The sequence below is a fragment of the Astatotilapia calliptera genome, chromosome 6 (assembly GCF_964374335.1).
Source record: "Astatotilapia calliptera chromosome 6, fAstCal68.1, whole genome shotgun sequence".
Classification (NCBI taxonomy): domain Eukaryota; kingdom Metazoa; phylum Chordata; class Actinopteri; order Cichliformes; family Cichlidae; genus Astatotilapia; species Astatotilapia calliptera.
Genome location: NC_137427.1, coordinates 5,109,320 through 5,134,958, shown reverse-complemented (window position 1 = coordinate 5,134,958; position 25,639 = coordinate 5,109,320). Strand labels below are relative to the sequence as shown.

The window sequence follows — 25,639 nt, the reverse complement described above, 5'->3', positions numbered from 1 at the left end:
CCTTTCCCTGCTCACACAGGCATGATCACACTGTGTGCTTTAAAGGCTTTGCCCCTGTATTTGACAGAAATTTGTGCATTCACTTATGTTCAGCAAATCCTGCCTAACAAAACGGGATAAATCATTTTATAGCCACGCTGGTGACTTCCCTTGCTTGGGTAGTCTAAAATGTTTTATTTTGAAACCGCTTGTGAAGTTCAGGGTCAGTGGAACCCACTCCAACTGTCAGAGGGCAGGCGGCGCAGGCCAGTACAGAGAGAACGTTAATTTAAAATCACCAAATAGCCTAATATCCTTCACGAGCACACAGAGAACATTGAAAACCTGAACCTGAGATCCTCTTGGTGTGCGATGGCAGTGCTCCTACTGTAACAATAAAGATGATGGTAAAAGTATATCTGGTTACTAAGAGCTGAAAACCTTATTTTAGGGGAGGAAAAAAAAATCAGTATTTTTATTTTTTATTTTTTTTAAATCATGTTTGATTGTTAATCTAAGCATGCAGTTTTTGGTTAATTATGAGTGAAAACCTGGTGTGGATGCTACCAGAAAAAGTCCTTTGAAAACACCTTTTTTTTCCCCAAACACAAAAGTAGACCTTCTCTCTAATCCATCACGTTGGCACTGAAAACTTCCAAAGCACCAATTTAACTTAAAGCTGTGATTTTAATAAAGTTTTAATGTTTGTGCCCTTGTCAGTTACAACCAGGAAACCTGTGATTCTCACTAACCAGTGTTTGTTTTTCCTCTGCTATCCTAAAATTCCTAAAAACTCTAGTAGTTTTTAAAATGTAGCCGTCTCCTGTCACAGAGTGAGGCTTCATCTCTGCACTCAGGTGGCACCACGGTTCATGCTGACCAAATCATCATGTACAATATAAAGTATAATTAAGCAGAAAAGAAGAAACAGAGCATTAAAGGGAACCACCAAACTTGATATATGAGTGGGAAGCAGGATGCGGAGTCACTTGGCGTCCCCACCAGGAGGGGGCAACATCGTGTTGAAGAGGTCAGCTGCAGTGAACGTGCGCGTCTTTATGTTCTGACCCCCCCCCAAAAAAAGATGACCTGTTATTTCTAGGAGAAGGTATCACCATGTCCCGCGCTGTTGTGAATTAAAAACACTTAAAAGGGAAAGGAACTAAAATCAGCCAATCACGTTAATGTGCCAGGAAGCTGAGACCCTGGATTCTCCACCCTCATCACTACAGTGAAACGCCGGGTCCTCCTCCTCACACCCACGCTGGGCAGCACTGTGAATAGTCTGCACGGAGTTGCTGGAAAGGTTTTCGAAACCAGCAGAAGATTTTGTGTTTGCAGAAGTTTTGGTCAGGGGAGGCTGCATCTTTGGAGACGCCGTTTGAAGCCAAGTGCGCATTTTTTGCGCTTTGTTATTACCTTGAAGGACTCGGGCTACATGGATTCGTCTCTCGAGTTTTCCAGTTCTTTGGGTAGTGTTTCCTCACTGCTAACCCGCTGTCGAACATTTAAGGTGCTTGTGATTGGAGACTCCGGGGTGGGTAAAACCTGCCTCACCCACCGACTGTGCGCCGGGGAGTTTCCCTGCAGATCGGAGGCTACCATCGGCGTGGACTTCCGCGAAAGAGTGCTTGAAATCGATGGAGAGAAAATCAAGGTAACTGGTGATTATCATCCACCACTAAAAAGCTAGCATTAATGAACCCAGCTGGAGATATTTGCCCGAATAAGGGTTCTGAACGACAACTTTTACGCATAGCTAAAACTCTTATTTTGAAAATCCCCAAACAATTAAGTAACTTTTGGTTTGTTGAAGTTTTGGAAATAATTTCTGTGAGTTCATTTGTTTGTTTGTTTTTCAAATCACCCTCATGATAAAAGGAAAAACGGATAAGCACGTGTGAGCCGGGCTTCGATTCCTCGTGTTTATGTGTTGTTAAAACGTTTTTATCTCCTCTGTCCTGATGTTCTCAGGATCGCTGTTAATTAAGTGTCTACACTGCAGTGTGGCTCTGCTGCATTAACACACACTTATTTGTCCCAGACTGAACAACTGAAAAATTCTCTGGATGGCAGAAAATCAGCAGACCCGCTTGTGTTTGCAGACCTGTGTCAGCCTCTAAATCACTGCGAGCTTCCACAGCCACAAAAACACACATTAGATTTTTAGGCTGTAGTTAGGATGTGAAGAAAGTTTGTTTGTTTTGTTGAAATGAAAATCGAATCCGGTATTAACTAAAAATGTGAGTCTCAGTTGGTCTTTTGAAATGACCACATGATAGAGGAAGTGTGTCTGAGTGGTGACACAGGATTTGTAACCTTAGGTTATTTTTTCCCTTTTGCTTCGCGGTGCATTTAGTTACCAATGTCTGACACAGTTTAACAACAGCCCAGGATCTTAAACCGTAAGTTCGTGATCAAGTCAGTCGACAGAAGTTTTCTAGGTCCATCCAGTGCAGTCAAACCGTAAAATGGACATTCTTTCTAATGACCAGCGGGTGGCGACTCCTAAGATTCAATTGAACTGAAATTCAGTGATAATGAAAACCAGATAATCAGGATGAATCATTTATGTTTTAGTAATGTTTCTATAAGCGGCTCCAAAATAATTCAGAAGTGTTTCAGAGCTTTAGAGGCAGTTACTTCAGGTCCTGCCTCAAGCAGGTCTGTTCAGACTCCCAGCTCTATGGTAACAAGTAAAGACTAGATCCTGGTGGTGTGGGTAGTAAGCATATTTTAAATGTTGCCTTTGGAGTTTCAGAGCATAGATCTAATTACCTAAAATACTGAACTTCTGTACATGAGTGGCTCGTAAAGTGGTGACACATCAAGTCAAATATTTATCAAAAAGTTTCAGGAAGTAAACCCTTTCATATAGTTTATAAGAATATGCTTTAACGCCACCTGCTAATGCTGATTTGATCCAACAGTATTGTTCCTGGGATGCTTGCTTCTGTTTCAGGAGTCACTGGGATCAGGAGTGGCCAGAGTCCTCACCCCAAACTGACTCACTGACTGAGGCTAATGTGCTGACAACTGAATCAAAAAAGATTAGAAGATAAAAATATCACTGAACTCAAAATGTAATTTGGCATACATCAGGTCTAAAGTCTGATATGCACCACTGCTTAGGTTGCTGATGAAGCATCCATCTACTTTCATGTCACTGGGTCCAGGTCTTTGCAGCAGGAGTTTAAGCAGAGATGTCCAGAACTCGTTCACCTCCTTCCGCTCCTCTAGGTAGACCCTGACGTGCTTTTGAGCAATCTAAGAAGCAGAATCTCTCTATCGCATCCTGGATCTCCTCCAGTTCGACATGCCTGAAATATCTCGTGTAGCAGTTGGGAGGCATCTGGAGGCGCCCCTGTAGAAACTGAGCTCCTCACCCTGTCTCTAAGAGAAAACCAGCACTCCTCAGAGTGTCACTAACCACTCCTTATCGGTTATAGGTGTGGGCAAGAATATATTGACTGTAGCCAGATTGAGAAGGTCTGGTCCACAGGCCACGTCTAACCTTTGGGACCTGTTTGGTTTTGTCCGTTTGCAGCTCAGCCGCCATCTTGGTCTGAATCCAGACAGTTATTTGAAGCCCCTAAATGACTGAATGGGAAGACAACACATGCACACAGGTTTGCACCGTTATGGCTGCATCCCACAGGAGAACCGAACAAACAGCATGTTTTGTTTCCGGTTTAAAACTCTCGAAGAGCTGCGCATCCAATAAGTTACATTAATAAACTCACCACCATCTTTACTAAGATCACATGTAGAGGCGTGCAGTGCAATGGGATGACTGGCTAATGCATTTGCTGTTTCAGCTGTTGATTGGCTTTTAAAGGCCAAGGCCACCAACTTTGGCATTTCAGAGCTCCTCCACAGATTTCTGTTCGGGATTGTTTTTGGGTGCCATGTCTCCTGGTCTGCGTGCCCCTCTGTCAAGTTTCTTCCCTATTTTTGCATTAATGTAGTTATTTTTAATGTCTTTTCTGCAGACATGAGGACTGTATTTCTGAGGGGTTGGGGGGGGTCTGTTTTGAAACTTTGAATAAACGTTGACAAAGCCTTGAAGAGAAATTGTTGGTTTAAAAAAAAAAAAAAACAGGATCGGCTTGTTTATTCCTTTTTTTTTTTTGGTTCCCTCTCAGAAATGACTCATGTCTCTGTGCATGTCACTGAGTTTAACGAATATCAACACTTCCTCACTGTTCCTTCCGTCCTTTTCCTCGTGCTTGTGCCAGCACCAGCTTTCAAGAAGAATCAACCTCTCACTTTCTTTCCTTTCTTACTTCCCCTCCTCACCATCAGCTCCAGCTGTGGGACACAGCCGGACAGGAGCGCTTTCGTAAATCCATGGTGCAACACTACTACCGTAACGTCCACGCGGTGCTCTTCATTTATGATGTCACCTCTCCTGCCAGCTTTAGCAGCCTGACTTCCTGGGTAGAAGAATGCCGGCAGCACTCCCTTGGCCAGGACATACCCAGGTACCTGCATCACTTCTCTGTGTGCAAAAGTGTTTGTTTAACTTGGACCAGACTCTTTGTGACGTTTCATTTCCTCGTCTCCTCTCAGATTCCTGGTGGGGAATAAGAGCGACCTCCGTGACCCCAAAAAGACTGACAGCCAGGTGAGCCAGGATCGGGCAATGAGCTTTTCCAAAGCCCACGGCATGATCTTCTTTGAGACATCTGCCAAGGATCCTCCAAAGAAAGGCACAAGTGGACAACAAGGTAGCAGGCAGGCACTGTATCAGCAGGATAATGTGGAGGACATCGTCACCGCTGTTAGCCTCAAGCTGAAGAGACAGAAGAAACTCCCGACAGCGAATTCCCTGGCGTACAGCGGCTCCTTTAAACTCGCTAACAAGAAGGCCGAGAAGGAGCCGATGACCTGCTGCTGAGAGCGAGGAGGACGAGGACATGCCAATCCAGTCACTCTCACACAGAACTTTAATATTTAAACTCTTAAAAATGCAAAACGTGCCACTCAGAAATTTAGTGTATATTTGTGATCTCAGTGTTTATAAAAGCTGCAAAATAAAATACTGTGAATGTAAACATGCAAGTGAGCTTTCGATGCAGTGACGCTGTTTGTTTTCAGCGTGTGTGGTCCCAGTGGCTGAGCTCAGGGTTTTCTCATTTCCCTGTTTTGTGCCTCCTTGTCTCCTCTTTCCTTCTTGTATCTCAGTGCCTACAGTGCGTCTCGAGGAGAGAGGAGGCTTTGCAGGAGCAGCTATGAGTGAGGAAGCACAGGTGTGTAATCTCCATCTGTGACGTATGCACAAATATGCAAACCACGGCAGGATGAGGACTCTATAAAAAGGTGTTTTATTTCTGTTTTTACGATGAATAAAATAATAAAAATGCATGATATTCACACATTGCTGTGACATTGTGCCCACTCTGAAAGTTGATTTAAAGCTAGAGAGATAATTTATCAGGAACTCTGATACACGTGTGACAGATCGCGAACTATAACGATCTGCTTTCCCACATCACGTTTAATTCATGTAAAATAACAGCTCAGAAACAGGGCTGCGATTTACCAACATGGAGTAAATAGTCATGAAAATTTTGAGCCATGACTGTGGATTTAGAAAGTGTCAGGCGATTACTTCTCACACATAAATACAACGTTCTTTTTCTTTTTTAAAGTGGGTCCATAAGAAATTTTCTGTAAATTAAAAAAAGAATTCAGGTTTTATTTATATGACCAAGTCCAGGTAATGAGCTTTTGTGTATTTATTACTCAAAGTGTAAACCCAAGGAGCGGTGCAGGTGTGTTTATTTGAGGCAGTACTGTGGTTTCAGTGGCCAAACTGGGCTGTAAGTTTGACACCGCTGGTCTGGATGCTCTTTCTGTGAGTTTTCTCGTTTTGGAAATGTCAGCTGCAAAGATGTGAGCCGTCTCTGGGATGTGATGGCACCAAAATATAACTCCAGGCTTTTGGAAAAACTGACTCTTAGTGTGATATTGTGCAACGTCTTTTCTTCCTACTGTCACACCCACCAACCCTGGCACTGTGCCTCCATCTACCATAATGAGTCACCGTGTCATTTGGTTCAATAACATTCAAAAGAAAGCAAACATCTCGGCTTCTGATTTCTCCAGTGCTTAAAAACTTTGAGTCAAATCATCCTGTGCCAGGGGTGTCAAACATGCAGCCCATCCAAGGGTCACAGAGTGAAATTTACTCAGTTAAAATTTACTCAAATAGTTCCAATGAGATGAGAAGAAGAAGGAGGCGTGAAAGCATTTGGACACTTTACTGGAAAAACAAAGACATTAAACGTGGCGGTTTTTGCCTTTCCTCTGAATCTGATTTGTGGTAAACATGTACAGACTCACTGAATGTGGAAAATAATACATATTTTTCTCAAGACATTTCAGGCTGTTTATAAACAGATGCTTCATTAAATGTTTTCAGAATATACTTCTTTATCACAGAAAGGTCAAATTAATTTTTATTGTTTTATCTAAATGGCTCTTTTCTGATAGATTCGATTAGTTAGAGGTTCTGGGGTAAAACTTCTTAAATGTAATCTTGTGGTGAGCTGGTCCTTTTCTCTGGAGGATAAAACATATTTAACACATAAGTGATTCACTAAGTGTGTAATATGAGCTGGTGCTGTTTTGATGCATCACCATCTCATCCTGGCTGCCCGCGGACTCGGCAGCAGTCATGCTCGGGTCTTGTGCGTGATGTGGGCGTTGGAAAAGTGCATCACATGTGGTTTCACGACTTTGTCTAATTGATGATTCAGAGCTTGTCACATGATTAAGGACGTGTGCACACACGAAAGTATCACAGCTGTGCAACATTCAACAGCTCAGAAGTAGGCGTGTCTCTCTGAATGCAGGGAAGAGTGGAACCAGAGGAGAGGCTGCTTTCCTTAATCTGAGATTTTTAAGTAAAATCTTAATTGCTGTTTTTGTACGTTTACTGCACCTGTAAACTTACCAAAAGAAGCTCTATGAAGCTCCTGCAGGTGGTTCAAGAGAGGAAAGGCCTCCTGATAATTGGGGGTTTAGCTTGGAGCATGTAAACTTTGAACAGTTTTTAATGAGTTTTAAACTGGGGACTAAAAAATGACTTGGGAACTCAGTATGAAGCGAGTGTAGGGTCTGATGTTTTGCGGTTTAAAGCCCTACTACAACCTGTCTTTTCTAAGTCTTATAACACAATGTCCATTATATCAGAAAAATGCTAAGTCTGACTTTAATGAGATAATATTTTGGCACTTCTTGGTCTGACCTAACCAGCAATGTATGATGGTTGAACAGGAAACATCTCAGAGTAAAATTACTCACTTTATCTCAAATTTCCACTTCAGCTACAGGTTTAAGGCTTTGCCGCGACCCTGCACACTGTAAAGATTCAATCATTTTATTTTACTTACAAAAATAATACAAAGTAATTGCCACAAAAAGGCCAAGTACTATTAACTATAAGCTATTCCTATTTTTTTTTAAATTAAAAGCCTTTTTACAAAGTTTTTAATTATTGTAAATATTTTATGATTGCAAAGTTGTGACCTGTTTTTGATTCGTGTGTATTGTGCGTCAATGTAATTGATATATGCATACTTATATTTTTACAAATGTAAAACCTTACAATGGATGGAACAGCCAAATTATGTGGACTTTTTTGCATCTACGTTCTTGTGTCATTAACTTTTGTCTTCTCTCTTCTGTGCTTAGTGTTTTGTATTTATGTCATCTGTCTTCCTTCACGTCCTAACTGCTCACAGCATTTGGCCTTGCTGAATCTGCCTCTGCTGGAGGTCGCTTCCTACTAAAAGGGACTTCTTCCTCCCCGCCATCGCCAAGTGCTTATGGAGGATCAACTGGACACAGATGAGTTTTTCGCTTTAATATTGTGGTTTTTGTGATTTACACCTTTGAATATAAAGCACCTGTTGTTTTTGTGAGGTGGTACTAAATGAATAAAACCGAACATATTATGGGATGTTACACAGACCTTGCATATAAGTGATTACTGTCAGTTCAGGAGAAGTCAAACTTTGATAAAGTCTCACGTCCGCGTTGTGTTTTTATGGATGTCCAGATCTGATCTACAGGCCAGTCTTTTGTCCTTGACTCTGTCACTCCGTGCACACTCTGACAGAGATCGCATTACGCAACCAGAGCTGACGTTGTCATGCAACTGAACTAGAATGTGATGCGCTTAAAACCAGCCTGCGGGATCTCTCCTTCTCACAGTCACAGCTGAGAGAGAGGGCAGAATGATTTAATGAAGGAAGAGGGGGGTTATATGATATATGGAGGTCAACATCTGCCTCAGAAGGATCCAAACACCAGGAGAAAATACAAATCACAGCTCTGCTCATTCTTTGGTGCTTCAGTTCCTGCTATTTGTGTTCTGTTAGATTCTCGTCTGCAGGGGGCGTGCTGGTGGAGCTGTCTGCTTTTGAATGGGGGTGTGCTCTGTTCCCATCAGCACTGGTAAGCAGCAGCTGAGCGCTTCCCATCATTTCGCTGTAAAACCTGCCGGAGAAAAACTCGCTTAGCTGCAGCTGATACCCGAGCAATCATGTTCTGCAGACGGGCATGGCAGAGAGTCGGGCCGCTGGCACGGAGGTCTTTCAAGCCGACACCCAGATACGGTGAGTCAGGACATTTAATGGGACTTTCCAGGAATTATTACTGTGGCGTTAATTAGAGTAATTAAGTAGAATTTATAGAATAGTTGCGCTCGTTTATTTTCTGCTGCTGCCAGTTCAGTTTATTTTATTTTTTTTAATGATTTTGTGGGTTGAGAAAGGGAAAAGTAAAAGTCCAATAAAGAGACGCACTTGCGGGCTTTCCAGTCGAGCTGCAGCAGTCTGATAAAGAAGGTGTGTGCTCTGGGAACACACAGAAGTGTACCACTTGAAATATTACATATTTCAACTTTGTTACAATAAATAATAACTAATCCAATATTTGAACAAAAATAACAATTAAAGGCGATTCTTTATGATGCATCTAAGGAGTGTAGACGATGAAATCACGTCCTAAATCCAGTTTATCTGGATAACAACGTTTATAACCTATTAGTGAACAAAACATCTGTTTTTCAGAATAATTATTTTTAAAATCTGAATCCAGAGAGCGTGCAATGACGGATATTTCAGACTGGCTCTGTTTTCACGCATGCCTGCCTGCCTGGCCCGGATCATCCTTTAGTTTGGGATCAGAGCTTTGTGGAATTCAGCCCGAGGCAAAGCTGCTGCTTCTGCTGCTGCTGCTTTAATTTCCTGCTGAGAAAGCTGTGGCAAAATGCTGCAAACCAGGCTACATCTGGCCACGATAGAAGGTTTTTGTGTTTTTGAACTTACAAGCAGGTAAAAAAAAAAAAAAGCTAAACCCCAGAAGATGTGAAAGAAAGGAGGTGAATACTGCTACTGCTTTCTAACTACACACCAGCTCGACACACTGCATCCTAAGTATGCAGCAGGTCCCTTCCTGTTTGACCATCATGTCCTCAGACATGTCTATCTTGTCTGCTGTTCCCTGACATGCGTGTCTATGTTTACAGGCTTGAACCCAGCAGCCAGGATTAAGTGATTACCTGTATAAATAACCTGTATAAGTAACCTGTCCCTGCACTGTGCTGCTGTGTCATTGGTATTAGAGCAGGAGGGAGGACAAACCTCAGCTCTGTTTTGGGTTTGTAATTCAGCGGAGCTGCAGTGAAACTTTGCACAGTGCTCTTAAATATAAAGTCAAAAACAGGGACAGCGAGTCGGCTTCGATAAAAGGTTGATGGGACGGTAAAAGCTGCAGCTTAGCATAAAGAGTGGGAAGAGGAGGGAAATGGTTCTGCCCAAAGATAAAAATAATCTAAAAGCATCTCTAAAGCTCACTGAAGCCATTTTTACAACTCACGCATGAACTCCAGACGATGCTGAAGAGTCACTTTAGGAAACAGATGTAGCATATAAATGTAAAAGGTCTGTATGATGGCCAGACATTCTAGCAATGCTAGAAGAACCCTGGTTTAGTCAGACAGTTGCCTGCAGTCATGCAGGTTTAACAGGACATGACACAGACTTTGTGTTATATGCATATATCCTGTTGGGACTTTTATGTGTTTTCTCACTGTTTACTTTCACTCAAAACTACCATCAAAGGTTTAAGCTCTGAAAGCTCATTGGTTAAGTTTAGGCACTGAAGGAAAAGCATGTTTGGTTAGGTTCTGGCAGAACAGCTAAACAATTACATCAATTCAGTTTAAAGCTTTTTGAAGCCAATGAATGAGGCTGTAGATAGAGTTAAGCCTTAGTGCTTTCTGGGTTCACGGTGTCATTTCAGCTACTTTAAAGGGAACACATTATGCTTTTATTTTTTATCTCTAGTGCTCTACAAGAGTAGCTTTGCTTGATCCACGGTTCAAAACAATCCTTCCTTCCAGAGCTGTGTGCCTGATGTAAGCGATGTCCGCTTTCACTGACAGTAGAAAATAGTTTGAAGCAGGCTGAAGCTTGAACTTTTGGTTCACAGGAATTGTTTTCACCTCATAATTTAAAACCTTAGTAAATAGTAATATGCACATCCACCGTTCTAACAGTTAATATATGACAGAAAATGTGCAAAAGCATAATGGATCTCATTTAAGATTTCAAAATGTGTCTAGGCCATTTGGCGCAGTTCTTCTGAACCTGTGAGAACAAAGTGACGTTTATAAGAGAAGCCTTTTTCTTGTATTATTATTAAACCAGTTTCAACCTTGTGAAAAGCAGTGGCTGGCGAGGTATGTGCTGGATGACAAAGAACAATCGATAAAGTTTAAATGTCAGTCAGTGGAAAAGTCAAAAGTGACAGGATGGGTTAGGATTTGCATGAACACACACAAACAAAGAGGGGTGAGATGTGCTGCACCCTGTGTTCTGTGACTGCACACTCTCACAGTGTGTGAGAGTGAGAGGTCCAGATAGGAAGAGATTAGATTGAGGCTGTGTGATTTTTATTTATGCCAACCTGCTTGCACCACCTTTAAACACCAGCTGATCCTTTTGCAGCAGCACTCGTCACCAACACCACAGCAGCAGTCCTGATTTGTGCTAAATGACTATTCCATATGAATTTGAACCCATTGCTTTATGTTGTTTGTTTTGATGCAAATCTGAGATCATCATTCAGGAAGTCTTAGTGTTTGTGTAGTGTGTGTGTGCGTGTGTGCCGGGGGTTTAATTTAAGCAAAGATTCAGTGTTTGGCTTGGCTGCTGCTAAATCTTTCCATCTCCTCTGCTACAAATGACCGGGCTGTATTGTGTAACTGGATTAAGGGATGGAGACATGTTGACGCTTTTGATGCACTGTTCTTCGTGCCCGTCGTGCTTGTGATGGAGCGACAGTTTTCTGAACAAAATAAACTCACAAAGTATCAGAGCTGTAGTGGTTTCTATCCATGACTCTCCAGTATTAGTACTGATTCTCATTTTAAATGCACTTACGTGTGTTTATATAAATAAATGTCTTTATTACAAGCTCGCCGGATAACTGTACCCGTGTGTGTCTCTCCACAGCTCCAGTGCGACACATGGCCTTCGGTGTTCCTGGAGGTTCCACCAACATGACGTACTTTGTTTTATGTGGCGGCGGCCTCACTGCTGCAGTTGTTTATGTGAGTATCAGATCAGGTTATAGGCGATGGTTTGTAAGTCCACATTTTCACCGTGTGTGTACTGTTTTTGACTGCTGTAAGCAGGTGTTACACATGGATTTTTCAGGTGAGGAACCTGAACTTGTGCTACAGCGTGGGCAAAAGAAAATCTTTGCGATCATTTGTATTAATATTCATTATTTGTGTTGTTTTCCTTTATATGAGCCGTGATCAGCTGCCCTGTGTGCTGCTGCTCTGAGGTTTACTTCTCTTTCTTGATTTAGACAAGGTAATTCAGTAATAAGCAGGTGTTATACACTGATTTTGCACTTTCTACTCCAGATGCCCATCCTGCTGCCCCACAAAGGGATTCATGTCTAAATTGAACACTGATGACTGCTAACATCAATCTAACCCAGTTTTTTTCAAACTTTTCCTCACATTTCGTTTCAAAAGCTGAAAAAGTTCATGCCTCACAGCCTGTATTTTTTTTAATCAGTAGTTAAACATAAACAAATCCATGTTAAATTTCACATAAATAGAGGTGCATGTCATCAGTGCAGTAGCATCATTAAATTAATTTATTTCCCTTTCGAAGAAAATCATTTTCACCTGGTTGTTCATGTCCGATCAGAGGTGCCCATCCCAGAGTATGAGAACCTACAAGAACCACTGCGTGCTCTGCACCTGGCTTACCTCATCACTGCAAAATGAGGTTAACCTGCACAAGACCACCTAGTACTACAGATTCACTGTAGTTAACATGAATTACAACATTACAAGTAACCTTTAAATTTAAGATGATCAAATAACACTTGTTGACCAATCCTTACCTTTGTCTGTTTCACACAGTTTTTTTTATTCTTGGCTCTGTGTGATGTCACTGGGAGAGGATATCCCTAATATGGTCATCTCTGGCACACAAGTCACCTGCTGCTTAAACACGTGGTTTACAGGAGACAGAATAATTAAATATTACTGCTGCACACATTCTCAATGAGAATAAATGTATTAAGTCACAAAGTTTAGCTAAACGTGCAGCAGTTATATTCAGTTATTTCATTAAAGACTTGTCATGTGTTCAGGTGTGCAGAGATTTTGAACTAGTTGTTTACGTGAAGAAAGTTTTCCAAAAGGGAGGGGGTGGTGGGGTTAAGATAGAGGATGAACGGAGAGGTTCAAGGTCCAATACAAGATGACTGAGGATTATTTTGAAGTGTTAGTCATGCAAAGCTAGTGCAAGAATAGAAACACAGAGCTGGAAATGAAAGTAACTCATCCCCCTTTTTCTACTTTTCAATAAATTCGTGTTTTTCAGTGTTATACAGGAGTGTAAAAAAGGTCTGCTCTCTTTTTACATCTTCAAAGAAACAAAATCCTCTAGTGCGTTTTTTGAATACTCATTCAAAACCAGAACAACAAGCTGCTGTACTGGATATATGCAGTTACCTGGTAGTTTTACAGGCTTCTGTCCTTGCTGGTGCAAACTGGGAGCGATGCAGTCTGAAGCCAGGCTGGTCTGCAGACGTTACCACAGCTCAGACGCTGGACGGGACAAAAGAGGCTCTTTGTGCTTTTTGACAATCTCTCCCTTTTTGCTGCCATTGTTCGGTCAAATTTGTCACCCATTCACCGTCAGGCTCTTGGCAAAGCAAACAAGTGTGTCTGACTGTGTTGGTCCATGTTGGACAAAATGTCAGCTTGAGGTTGGATTTTGTTTCGTGCCGTTATCATTAGCTGTGTGCTGGAATGTAATGAGTACATGTCTGCTGTGTTTCTCTCAGGCATACAAGACGGTCAACGATGATACCGAGCGTTACGAGGAAAGACTCGCCAACATGGGCTCCACGGCAAAGGGTTAGCTACTTTCTCACACACAAACACACACACACACACTCAAAAACAAACACTGTTACCCACAACTCAGCTTTGTGAACATGACATTGTGCAAGCCGTACACGCTGCACAGACAAGACACACCGATTTCAACTTATGTGATCGCAGCTAAAGCAAGAGATGGTCTGATATGTAACTTAAAACACTAATTTCTTGTAAATTAAATGATTTTCAAACCTTCTATTTAACCAGTATGTGAAACTCAAGGATAGGCAGCACCAGCCTAGCTTGTTTTTGATAGTAGAAAAGCTGGAGATCCTACAGGAAACTCACACAGCCACAGTGAGAGAGTGCAAACTCCCCACAGAGCTCCCGTGTGTGGGTTCAAACACAGCGATGAATGAAGAGCCCCGAAACACCATCCATGACTGTAAAAGGACCGGTTTTATCAAAGAAATCCCTCACTGTGAGCCTCCTCTCTAAAACAGGTTAAAATGGTGCTACTTCAGCTTGTGCTATTAAGATTAAAATTCCCCAAGGTGTGACAGCCTGTCGGAGTCTGTAACTGTTTAATCGAAGACAGAGAAAGCAGAAAGGAAGAAGCGAATGTATTTCAGGGCTGATTCCAGCTTCACCAGCTGCACGGTAGACTGATCACTCTGAATGTCTTCATCGTGCCTGTCTGTTTTGATTTCTGTCTGCGCAATTTTTGTCTACTCAGCCCGGAGAGGCCATGGCGCTGTGCCCAGAGCCGTTAACTGTGCTGTAATGATGCTAAGCAGCAGCTGTCAGTGGGTTAGTTGTGATCATGCAGCATTGAAGTGTTGTTTTCACTCCGAAATAAGAAGTCAAAGTGCTGCTGCTTACAGCGATGGAGAGGAAACCACCGCTGGTCTTTAAGGAGCTGAATGCACACATTAACCTGACGTGCTTTGCATCTATAACAAAGATGGGAAAGCTTTCCATAACATTTAGTGTGTTTAGGGGAGTTTTGACCATTCTTCCAGAAGTGCATTTCTGAGGTCAGACACCAATGATGGACGAGAAGGCCGACATCGCTGTGTTCATCCCAAAGGTGTTCTATCAGGTTGAGGTCAGGACTCTGTGCAGGCCAGTCAAGTTCTTCCACGCCAAACTCATCCATGTCTTTATGGACCTTGCCTCGTGCACTGCAGTGCAGTCATGTTGGAACAGGAAGGAGCCATCCCCAGACTGTTGCCACACAGTTAAACGTCTTACTGTGCTGAAGCATTAAGTTCTTTTCACTGGAGCTAAGGGGCCGAGCCCAGTTCCTGAAAACAAGCCGTGCACCATAAACCCCCCTACACCAAACCTTACACTTGGCACAATGCAGTCAGACAAGTCAGACAGTTGGCAACTCGCTCTGTGATTTTTCTTGGCCTACCACTTCAATGCTGAGTTTGTCATTCCCAATCACTTCCACTTTGTTATAATGCCCCCATAGTATATAGTGCTTGATTTTATACACCTGTGGCCATGGAAGTGAGTGGAACACCTGAGCTCCGTGAGTAAATACGTTTGGCAAAATAGTCCAAGTTCCTTGAAAGGAACAGTATAGACTGAAAGATTGACGTAGTTTACAGGTTTGAAAGGTGGGAGTTAAACCTGCATTCTTTCTAATGGCCAGTAGGGGGTGAATTGTGTCGCTGTAAAAACCAGTACAGTAAACAAAAATGTGAGAAAAACAAAGCTACCGCTCACGTGATGTAAAACCTCAGAAAAAGCTTTCCAGCTGGGTTTATGTCATTATAGTACGATTGGTCTGTTAGAGGAAAATAAAAAAAATAAATAAGTGTATGATGTAAGGCCAGTCTAACTTATGAGTGACAACTCAGTACTCTACGCATGTGCTCTGTTTCCCAGTTAATGATACTGGTTTCAGAAATCTAATATGGCAACAGCCAAAAATGTCTATAATATTAGCTCAGATTTGGAGACTGAGACGTTAAACGTTATCTCTAAAGTGCTGACTGAAGTCGTGCTGAGCTTTGATTCTGACCTTTTCACTCCACAATCTTCAATAAGCAGTTATAGGAGTGGTAATAATATATTTCTGTCTTTCACTGACATGTTAGGATAAGGATTATCCTTCACTTTGCTCATGTTTACAGTTTTAACAGCAGCTATGTCACCTTTTAGTCCTCAAAGACCTAAAGTCTTGACCTTTAAGCCTCCTTTCTCTGCTACTGAAACCTGCATTAATAAAAGTGCACAGTTGCTTTCATCTTTAATCTCCAGAGGTTAACACTTTATTCAGGCACAGATAAAACAAGCATCATACAGCTAACATGTACTAGAGTGAAATCTTTCACGTGTTTCTCTTTCTGGCCTCTTACGCTGCAGCTTCTTCAGCAAAGGCAGCACCAGAGGCAGCTCCACCTGCAGTTGAGCCTGCACCGGTGGAGGAGGAAGCCCCTGCTGCCGAGGTCATCGCTGAGTCGGCCCCGGCTACTGCTGCTGCAGAACCTGTAGGAGAGACAGCTGCTGAACCTGTTGTGGAAGCTGCGTCTGAAGAAGCAGAAGCCGCCGCCGCCGTCTCTGAGGCGGTCGTTCCAGAGGCAGCAGCTGAGACGGCAGCTGAGTCAGCAGAGACGGAGGACGCCGCTCCACCTGTGGAGGCAGAGGTGGTTGCTGAAGTGGCTGTGGAGGCCCCAGCAGAGGAACCTGTGGCAGAAAACGCTGGTACGGCAGCAGTAGATCTCACTCCACCTGCTGAAGCCGAGGTGGCCCCTGCTGCAGAGGTGGCTGCTTAAACCTGTGATGGCTCGATAGTTCACCCAGTTGGATGTGCTCTGTCCCTCCTCCCTGCCCCAGAAAAACAGACTCATTAACCCAATTTTTTTTGATAATGAGGGGGGGGAAAAAAGTAGTTTCAGTCTTTTTAAAAAATCTGTTGGGGGTTCATCAGTCCAGTTTTCAGCTCCCCTCCTTCCCTTAGCTCTCCTAATGCTTCACATCCAAAAACATCTGGAATTAGTCTGTGTGATTAGAGCCACTGTGGAAAATTATGTCTGTATAGAAAATCTATCACAAAAAGGAAGAAATCCAAATTATAATTTGGATACTGTACAGTACACGGGGTAAATATAATGGACAGAACTAAGTTGGTAATTAATGCTTTCGAAAAATCTGATTTTAAGTGCTCTTAAAACAGGACAGCCCTGTTTCTTGTTCCTTTCCAGCAGGTTTAGATGGTATTTTATGTGTTCAGCCATGTTTTCTTTCAACCTCTAAACTCACCGTGAAGAGTTACCTGAACCAGTTAGCTCTTTGTTAGCAGACTGCAGTGCTGGTCTTGTGTTCTCAAACTATAAAACAGTTTTTGCACAGAGTGAGACGTGGTTAAAACTTCATTTCCTACTTTGTCTTCTTTTTTAAAAATCTCGTGCAGTAAGATGCTTTCTCATATTCATCATTACCACATATCCATATTATTCTTCTACAGCTACACCAGCCTGCACTCACTTTATTTGCCTGGCACACATTTCTATTTTGTTGCCAATTTGTTCCCTAAAAAATCAAAGTTCTCTTTTTGTTGCTGCTGTCTCTTTCCTCTTTTACAGAAAATGCATTCACCCTTATGTCCGTGCATTGAAAATGGTCTTTGGTACAGCTGTAATAAAGATTTTCTTTAGTCTCTCAGATGTTTTTGCTTGTCGCTCCACACCATTAATATTGTATTTGGAGTAGAAACACCTACTTCCTGTAGAAAAGCTCCTTATCCTGAAGAATCCCTGTGCTGTGTTCATGCTCCTGTCTGGCTTCAGCTCGACTGCCATCAAACTAAGAAGTTTTTCCAGCCTTCATAATTGATTTCACAGTATTTCCCACTCACAGAATAATGAGCAGAAAGAAACCTCTGTTAAAAAAAATGCTGAAAAATAAACATAAATGCAAAAATAAACACATGGTTGCAAGTGCACAGAGGGGATATGACTAATACTTGTTTACGCTTGATTGTTTGAAAAAGAAATTCATCTGGAGAACAATATAAGAATGTGAATAAGGAATTAGTCAGTGTCTACAATACCAGAAAAGAGTATATTGCATTAAACCTGGGATTTGTAGTCTTCTGTAGAGTGCCTGAACCTGTGGTGACTGTAAAATATCCAGTTATAGATTCCTGGTCAAGGTAAGTTGAATTAATAGAAGATGTAAGAAATTATGTTTTTCATTCATAAAAATTAGTGAGAAGGCTTTAAATTCCATTTAGCGCAAAACTAAAGTAGATTTTAAAATGTTGGCATTGAAGTAAATCTGTTGATTTTTAACAGCTAGAAGGTTTTTCATCAAAACCTGTTTCTCAGCCATTACCTCATGTCTTTTTCCCTCCATCAGAGTCCGCACCAGAGCTGCTCACAGATGTTAAGCTCTTGACCGGCTCAACAGCTGAAATTGCCGCAGCTTCTGTTGGTGAGAAGGATCCGATGGAGACTGTCCAACAAACTGAAGGTGAAGGAAAGGGACACGAGGTGCTTGAAACAGAAGCTTTGGAAGAAGCCTCAGAGGCAGTGGCCAAGGAAGCATCTGAAGAGGGAGCAGTTGTAGAAGGTGAGGAGGAGGTGAAGTCTGGAGAGGGTGAGAAAAGTGCAGAAGATGCTCAGACTCCAGCTGCTGAAGAAGTGATAACGGAGGTGACATCTGCTCTGGCTGCAGCTGTGGACGAGGAGGCAGCAGCTGGATCTCATCCTGAAGAAACAACATCTCCAATGACCACTGTGGACGAGGCAGAGGCTGAAGTTCGACCTGCTCCTGAGGAGGCCATCGCTGCTGAAGATGTTGCTCCTGCTGAGGAGGCCACAGTCACCAGTGAAGCTGCCCCACTGGATGAGATTTCACCAGCTGACCAGGCAGCAGCTGAAACACCTGCAGAGGAGACAGCTGAAGCTGCTGTCAGCACGACTCAGCTGGCAGCAGCCTCCGCTGGAGCGGACCTAAAGGTTCTTTCAGTTGTAGAAGCAGAGCCTACATCAGGAGCTCCTGTGCATGAGGAGAAACCCTGCCACTCCTGCCACTCTGCTCCCTCAGCAGGAGAGGAGGTGGCGCCACCTGCTGCTGTAGGAGAGGAGTTGATCACTGATGGTGCTGTGGATACTTCACAAGAAGCCAAGGATGCAGCCTCAGCACAAAGTAAGAATAAAAACCCTCCACTTAAACACTGTTTCGGCTGAAATTCTGCATCATCTGTAGTATGTCCCAACCCGGTCTGAGAAGCAAGGGATCAACAGTGTAGTGAAACTGTGAAGTGAGAATTATTTACCACTTCACAAAGTTAAAACAGTATTGAAAGTATTAATATCAAATTGTAGTTTTGAAACAAATAGGTTTTAGTTTTACCTCAAAATGCAAAAATCAGACAAAAACTAAAATCCTAGGTTTTAGTTTAGTTTAGTTCTGCTCGAACAAAACTGAACAAACAAAAGACAAAGAGGAACCTGGAGTGCAGGATCTGTTGCTTTTAGCCTACTTTATCTTGTCAGGCAGCCAGTCCTGGGCATGCACACAGTGAATCGGTTAATTCATGATTTAACAAGAGGGGGCAATTACTTTGTCAGGTAATGTCAGGTTGGTTTGGATACCATTTTTCCTTAATAAATGTAAAAATATAAAATCTGTATTTCATTGGGTTATCCTTGTCTGATGATCTGAAACAAAACAAATCAAACAAAAACAAACAAAAAAAAACTAAGAAATCAAAAAGAGGAAAGATACTTTTTCACAGCACTGTAAATATTGGCTGATCACACGGCACAATAATAATAATTGCAAAGACACAAAAACAGCAGTGATGGTATATGAAATCAATGGTGATGTCATCATTTTTATTTGTATGTTTATGTAATATGTACATAAAAATAAGGATAAGTTGGTATGTTGACTTCATAGTTGTGTGACTTGAAGTGCAGCCACAGTGACACGGGGAGGAATTCAGTAGACTTACAGCTCTGTCTGGTGATATTTCTGTAGCACTTCCCTATCAAGTTGAACAAACAAGTTTTATCTTTTAGTATAAAAAGGTCTTGAACTTAGTTTGTAGTGTGTATTAATATATTTGCACTTTACTGCTGTTTAAGGATCAGGGAAAAAGAGGAATTGTGACTATATGAAGAATAAAATATTGGGAAGTGAAACCCAAAACATCACACAAAAGAAAACAATTATCAAATTGTTAAAGTAAAACAGGAAACAGCCAAAAGGAAAGAACACTGAGACTAACACCAAACAAGATGGCATAAAAAAGGAAACACAAGAGATCAGAGGAGCTCGTGCAGAAACAAAGAGAGAGGGAAACAATGAGGGCGCTAGAAACACAAGAACCAAAGCAGAGCTCCAAGGAATGAAGATCAAAAAATCAAAACAGGAATCCAAAAATTCAACAAACACAAAAATCAAATCTCAAAGAAAAAAAGAAACTAACAACACAATCATTGGATAAATACAGGGAGTTATACTACGTTTAGATAAAGCTAAGATAAAAATAAAAAGAATCACCACAGGAAGGCAAAACCTCAGGTTCTCAGAGGTGAACAAGACCAAAGTTATGGCCATCAAAGCTGATGAACCTTCCCAGATGACCAAATACAACACATTATCAGTAAATAAATAAAGTAGTAGGTCACTCACTGGTTCCCTAACGGCCTCCTTGCCACTCATTCGTGAAAACTTTGTGAACTCCCCCAAACGCTAAATGTATCCCTGTTCGAGTTTGCCCTCGAAAACAAGCAAGCAAAGACAGCAGTAAAGCCTTTCTTGTATTAGGCTCTGACCAGATGTATTTCTGCCTGTATCCACAGAGACAAAGGAGTCTAACTGGACTGTAAAACGCTGCTCAGTCATGTAATTTTACAGTTAAGAAGGTAAAGCAGCACAGCTGTACACAGACCTAAAGAGAGCTAAATGGACAAATATGCACACATTTTAGCAGCTCACACTGTAACAGCTCCAGTGGGTCTCATAAACATTCACAGACACTTTTCTCTGCTTCAAATGTTAAAAGATAGTTCAAGCTGCACAGCTGTGAATTCAATATTTAAAATCCTATTTTTTAAACTGTAGAAAATGTGCACTGCAAAATCCTACAGTCATGTACACCGAGTGAATGCGTTTCTGTCTCCTTTAAGTTGAAGTTGTGCTTGTTTTCTTGCAGCCATGGAGGCGACGGTGGTGGTGATAGCCCAGTCGTGACGGGACAGACAGTGTGCCTTCCACAACACTCGCCTATCTGTCAACTAAGCCAGAGCGACCGGCAGAAAACAAAAAACATGAATAGAGGTAGTCGCAGGTGTAACCGACTCAAACGTCCTTTCTGAAATGTTATCAGAGTTGTCTTCTGTATTAGTGCTTGTGAGGTGATTCCTATCATGTCCTCTAGGTGCCACTGTTGCAAAACCTTTCATGATCAGCTGAGGCTTCTTTAAATCTTTCAGTAGGCAGTGGAAGTGGGTTACTGTAATACTGTGGTGTATTTTAGCACGGTGATAGACCACTTTTATAGACAATAAGTTTGCCAATGTGGACAAGAATTTTTAATGGGAGTGTCACCTCAGTGTGATTTACCTGCTCATATCAGCTCACATACATATGATAACTTTATTTCAGAACCAGAGTTACAAAGTTCTTCAAAATATTTACAAAAACCAATCTTAAAACAGGAGAAAGTTTATAAAATGAGAACTGCACAAATAGATTTATAAAGGCGAGGAAAAGCATCAGATTCAATAACAGATAACAAAATTCAAAAGAGCAAATACACAGAGAACTAAAGAGGAAAACTACAGACAATGAAGTGAAGAGTAGGGGCACCTTCAGAATTTTTTTCCATAGGGGTGGCCATGTGGGGGCCACTAAAAATATTGGGAATTTCCAGTTTTATTATGCTGTTGTCAAATATTGGTTACTTAAAAAAATGAGAAGAGAAGAGAAGAAAAGGGCAGGACTATTTATACACCTGGGGCTAACCAGTTTTGTGTTACTCTAACGAAATGGTACTAAAACAGGAGAATGAGACACAGGTGAAAGTAATCAGGATATTCAGACAGATGAGTAAAACCCAAAACAAACTAACAAAATAAAATAAAAAACAATCCACAAGACAGGAAGAAACACTGAGCATGTGAGAAATCCATCTATCGATCCATTCAAGTATGAGTTATTGTGCTTGTTGTTACAGGCTGTTCAGTTCTTTTGCAACACAGTGAGAGCTTGGTCCATATTGCCAATAATACGGTATGTTTTGTTTTGGGTTTTTTTGCCTGTCCCATTTGGTTCTTTAGCCGTCAGAATTGTTGTCTGAAGACCAACAAGGATACCCAATGGATTTACTTTGCCAAATGGATCATCATGGCATTGCCGTATTGGTCCATTTGATCGACCTTTGTTTTTATTATTTATTTTATTTTATTTTCAGTTGTTACAGACGGGACAGACATGAGTGAGGGATAGGAAAGGGAGAAAGAAAGAGGAAGGAAAAGAAAAACAGAAGAGGAGAGGGACAGTGAGAAAGGGAAAAAAATCTCCTGGATCACCTGTTGAGAGAGAAAGAATAGAAAACAAGCCAAAAAAACAAAGCAACATACTAAACACAACACCATCGCATTAATCTAGCTAAGTGTAAACAGCAGTAAATACTAAATATTAAATTTTGTTGTGCAGCACGCAGGACAGACAGCGCACAATGTGCTTTGAAGTAGCAGCCAAGAAAGGTGTAATTTAAGTCTACGAACAGTGAACACGCGTGTGCACACCTGTGTGGATCAGCGCGCTTGTATTCAAATGGTTTCCCCATGTAATGGTCTGCAAGAGGATGTAGAGAGCCATAGCCCCGTCCCCCAGGGCATGAAGCAGGCATGGAGGAGATCCAGGCCCCAGACATCCAGAGGCCCCAGAGTGCGAGTGATAGGTTTGTAGCTTGAACCCATCCGCTGGAACGTTGGAGACAATATAATTACACTGCAAAGCAAGACACGAAGTAGGCAAAGTTCTTCATGTTTCTCGTGCACGGGAGAGACCGGACAGGCGCCGTTCCTTCGCTTGACCCCAGTTGCTCTCTCTCCCGTAACACTGCTCTTTTATTGAGGTTACATGAATATGCATAGGGTCATTAACATATAACATCTCACATAGGTATACATGTAAACAAAGAATAGTGTGTGTGTGTGTGTGTGTGTGTGTGTGTGTGTGTGACCCCATAAACGACTTCCTTAACCTGCTGGTCTGGAAAATCCAACAGTTCATCTAAACACAAAAGCACTTAGACTAGAACAGACGTAGCTACGTTAATCCTACCATAAAACAATAAAACAAGGTACGACCTCTCCATGCTCCTAGGATGTAGGTGTGCATTCCAGTGTGGAATACACACCAAGCCTTTGCAGCCTGCTAAAGATCACAGTCCTATCACAACACAATTGATTATACACCTCTAAGCATATATGGTTAAATATTTCTAAGCATAAATGACAATCAACAATACAAAACCTAACAGCGAGAGCCCAAGGAGGCCCACCGGAGGGGTATCCGTGCCACCCTCATGGGAAGGGCTGAGGATCCCCGACGAGGCGCCACCCAGTAGCCACCGAGCAGAAGCTAGAGGGGGCTGCACCGGCGTGCCCGCCGGCTCTGCCGGCAGCCAGCTGTGCCAGAGTGAACCGAGCCGCAGGCCCAGAGGCTGGAGGCCCGAGGGCCCCCCGCACACGGGGTATGTTGGATTTAGTCCTGATCGCAGTTTGACAGCCAGTGCTGTCCTCTGTCTGGGATTCCTAATTTTTATGGACAGGATTTCTGTGTGTAGGCAAGTAGTCTCCAGTTTTGTGGCCGCTTGATCTCAAGTGCTTTGAGTGCTCAAGCAGAGTAGAAAAGTGCTATATAAGAATCAGTCTATTTGCCATCTCATATCTGTTTTTATGGATGCTGTGGTTCTGTTGGCTTCATCAGGTGACAACCTCCAGCTCGCACTGGGGTGGTTCGCAGCTGAGTTTGAAGCAATGAGAATGAAAATGATCTCCTCTGAGCCTGGGTGGAGTGCTCACTCTGGGTGAGAGATGAGTTGTTGTGCCAAGTGAAAAAGTTTAAGTATCTCGGGGTCTTGTTCACAAGTGAAACGAACAGGAGACTGACAAACAGATCAGTGTTGCATCTGCAGTGTGGACACTGTACCGGTCTGTTGTGGTGAAGAAAGAGCTGAGCATGAAAATAAAGCTGTCCATTTACCAGTTACCAACCTTACCTATGGTCACAAGCTCAAGGTAGTGAATACAATGATGTAATCTCAAATACAAGTAATGGAAATTCCTCTAACTTAGAAATAGGGTGAAGAGCTCAGTCATTTATGAGTGTCTTAGATTAGAGCCGCTACCCCTCAGCATCGAAAGGAGCCAGCTGAAGTGATTCAAGCATCTGACTATGATACTTCCTGGGTGCCCTCTGGGTGAGGGCAGACCCAGCACACGCTGGAGAGATTATATCGCTCAGCTGGCTTGGACACATCTTGCTGTCGCCATAAGTAAGGTGGAGGAGGTGCCTGGGTAGAGGGAGGTCTGGGCTTCTCTGCGTAAGCTGCTCCCCCACGATCCAAACCCAGATAAGTGGCAGAGGATGGATGGATGGATGGATGGATGGATGACAATCTTTTTCTCATAATACAAAGGCAGGTACTTACATGACTGTCTTATTATCCATACATATCAGAATTTTCTAGGTTTTAGTCTTCCTCTACAACTGCAATAAAAAAAATAAGTGGGGTTTAATTTACTCAAAGGAAAAAAGAATTTTGTTTGTCAAATGGCAGAAAAATATTGTTGTTATTTATATTTTAGCTCCTGCAACAAAAGTTTGCTTTAAGTGGTTTAAATGTTAAGTATGTGAACATCAGTGCTTCCAGTTATGTAAGATTGACACAAAAGCTTTATTTTACATACAGAAATAAATGTGTTATTGATGCACTTTTCCTTCTTTTCTGATACCACTAGCACCTAAAATAGTTTAGAAAAAAGTGTTGAAAGGTCAAACACAGACACATATACACACATACGGAGGTGAAAAATACCTGAAGCAAGAAAATATCCGGTAAACACATTTCCACATCCATACCAACACCTGTCTATACTTACACAAATCTCCATTTATGTGCAGACTGGGTAAGAGAATAAGAGAAAATGATTGTAGATATATAGATTGAAACTTTGTTTAATATATCTGCATATTAAACAGTAACTTTAATTAGCTTGTAATTAGCAAATTGCTCTGCAAATGACTTCTCTGTTGTCTGATAATGTACTCAAATTTTAAATAAAGTGAATTAATAACTAATGAGATTACATGTTTTTGAGCATTTGTCTGTTCTTTTTTATCTTTTTGGAATAACTTGGTCAAAAGCAAACAGAAGAAGGATAAATATGTGCCCCCTTAGCTAAAGTTTGTGGTGCAGAACAGGTCGATCTGTTGTCAGATAATTGCATTTCTCTAATAAAAACACTTAAAAGAATAATTTAGAGACTAGACAATTTACTGACAAGCAGTTTCATGGCCAGGTGAGACCTGTTACCTCATTATTTCATGAAAAATAAGCAGATACAAGATCTGGAGTTGATTCCATGTTGTGTTGTTGAACTTAGTAGCTGTTCACTGGAATTCCCATCAGCCACCATTAAGTTGAATACCAAAAAACCTAAAAACTTTAGAAGTGCCTAACTCTACAGTCCACTATATTCTTAGAAAAGGAGGATTATTGTTATTGCTGAGCACTGGCCAGTTCAACAATAACAAAAGGCCATGAAGACCACAGAAGACATCTAAGGTGGGCGATTGCTGAATTCTTTCCTTGGTTAAGAAAAACATATCGAGTCAAAGTCTACAATCAAGAGATACATTAATGTACCTGAGACAAAATTAGACTTTACAAGAAAACACCTAAAAGAGCCTGCTTAGTTCGGGGGGGTCAAAGGTGGAAAGCACGATCCAGTGCAAATGGATAATGACCCAAAGCAAAGTGCAAAAGCAACAAAAAAAGATATTCTTCAGTTTTCAAGTACTGATCTCATGTTCTCTATGCAAACAGAGCATGCTTTTCATTTGCTGAAGACAAACCCGAAGGCAGAGAGATCCACAAACAAGCATCTGATGAGAGGAAACAGCATTTGGTCTGCACTTTAGTCACGTGTGGACTGTTTGATTTAAAACCCACTGTGTACAGCTGTA

The 25,639-nt window shown here is 41.8% G+C and overlaps 2 protein-coding genes across 3 annotated transcripts; both read left to right on the top strand.

The window, feature by feature from the left end:
* The first annotated feature begins 874 nt into the window (after window positions 1-874).
* LOC113023635 (ras-related protein Rab-33B-like) lies at window positions 875-5,357 on the top strand. The gene is made up of 3 exons (XM_026169844.2): window positions 875-1,636; window positions 4,285-4,463; window positions 4,552-5,357. Exons 1-3 carry the CDS (start codon window positions 1,418-1,420, stop codon window positions 4,877-4,879), a joined length of 726 nt encoding a protein of 241 aa, XP_026025629.1. The 5' UTR covers window positions 875-1,417; the 3' UTR covers window positions 4,880-5,357.
* Window positions 5,358-7,698: 2,341 nt separating this feature from the next.
* Window positions 7,699-24,754, top strand: mgarpb (mitochondria localized glutamic acid rich protein b). 2 transcript variants are annotated; one of them, XM_026169842.2, is made up of 7 exons: window positions 7,699-8,606; window positions 11,511-11,608; window positions 13,372-13,444; window positions 15,788-16,126; window positions 17,783-18,574; window positions 20,239-20,301; window positions 20,592-24,754. In XM_026169842.2, exons 1-6 carry the CDS (start codon window positions 8,534-8,536, stop codon window positions 20,283-20,285), a joined length of 1,422 nt encoding a protein of 473 aa, XP_026025627.1. In that variant the 5' UTR covers window positions 7,699-8,533; the 3' UTR covers window positions 20,286-20,301; window positions 20,592-24,754. The 2 variants fall into 2 exon arrangements, with proteins under 2 accessions (XP_026025627.1, XP_026025628.1); XM_026169843.2 differs by lacking the exon at window positions 20,239-20,301 and having other exon boundaries at window positions 7,711-8,606.
* Window positions 24,755-25,639: the final 885 nt, after the last annotated feature.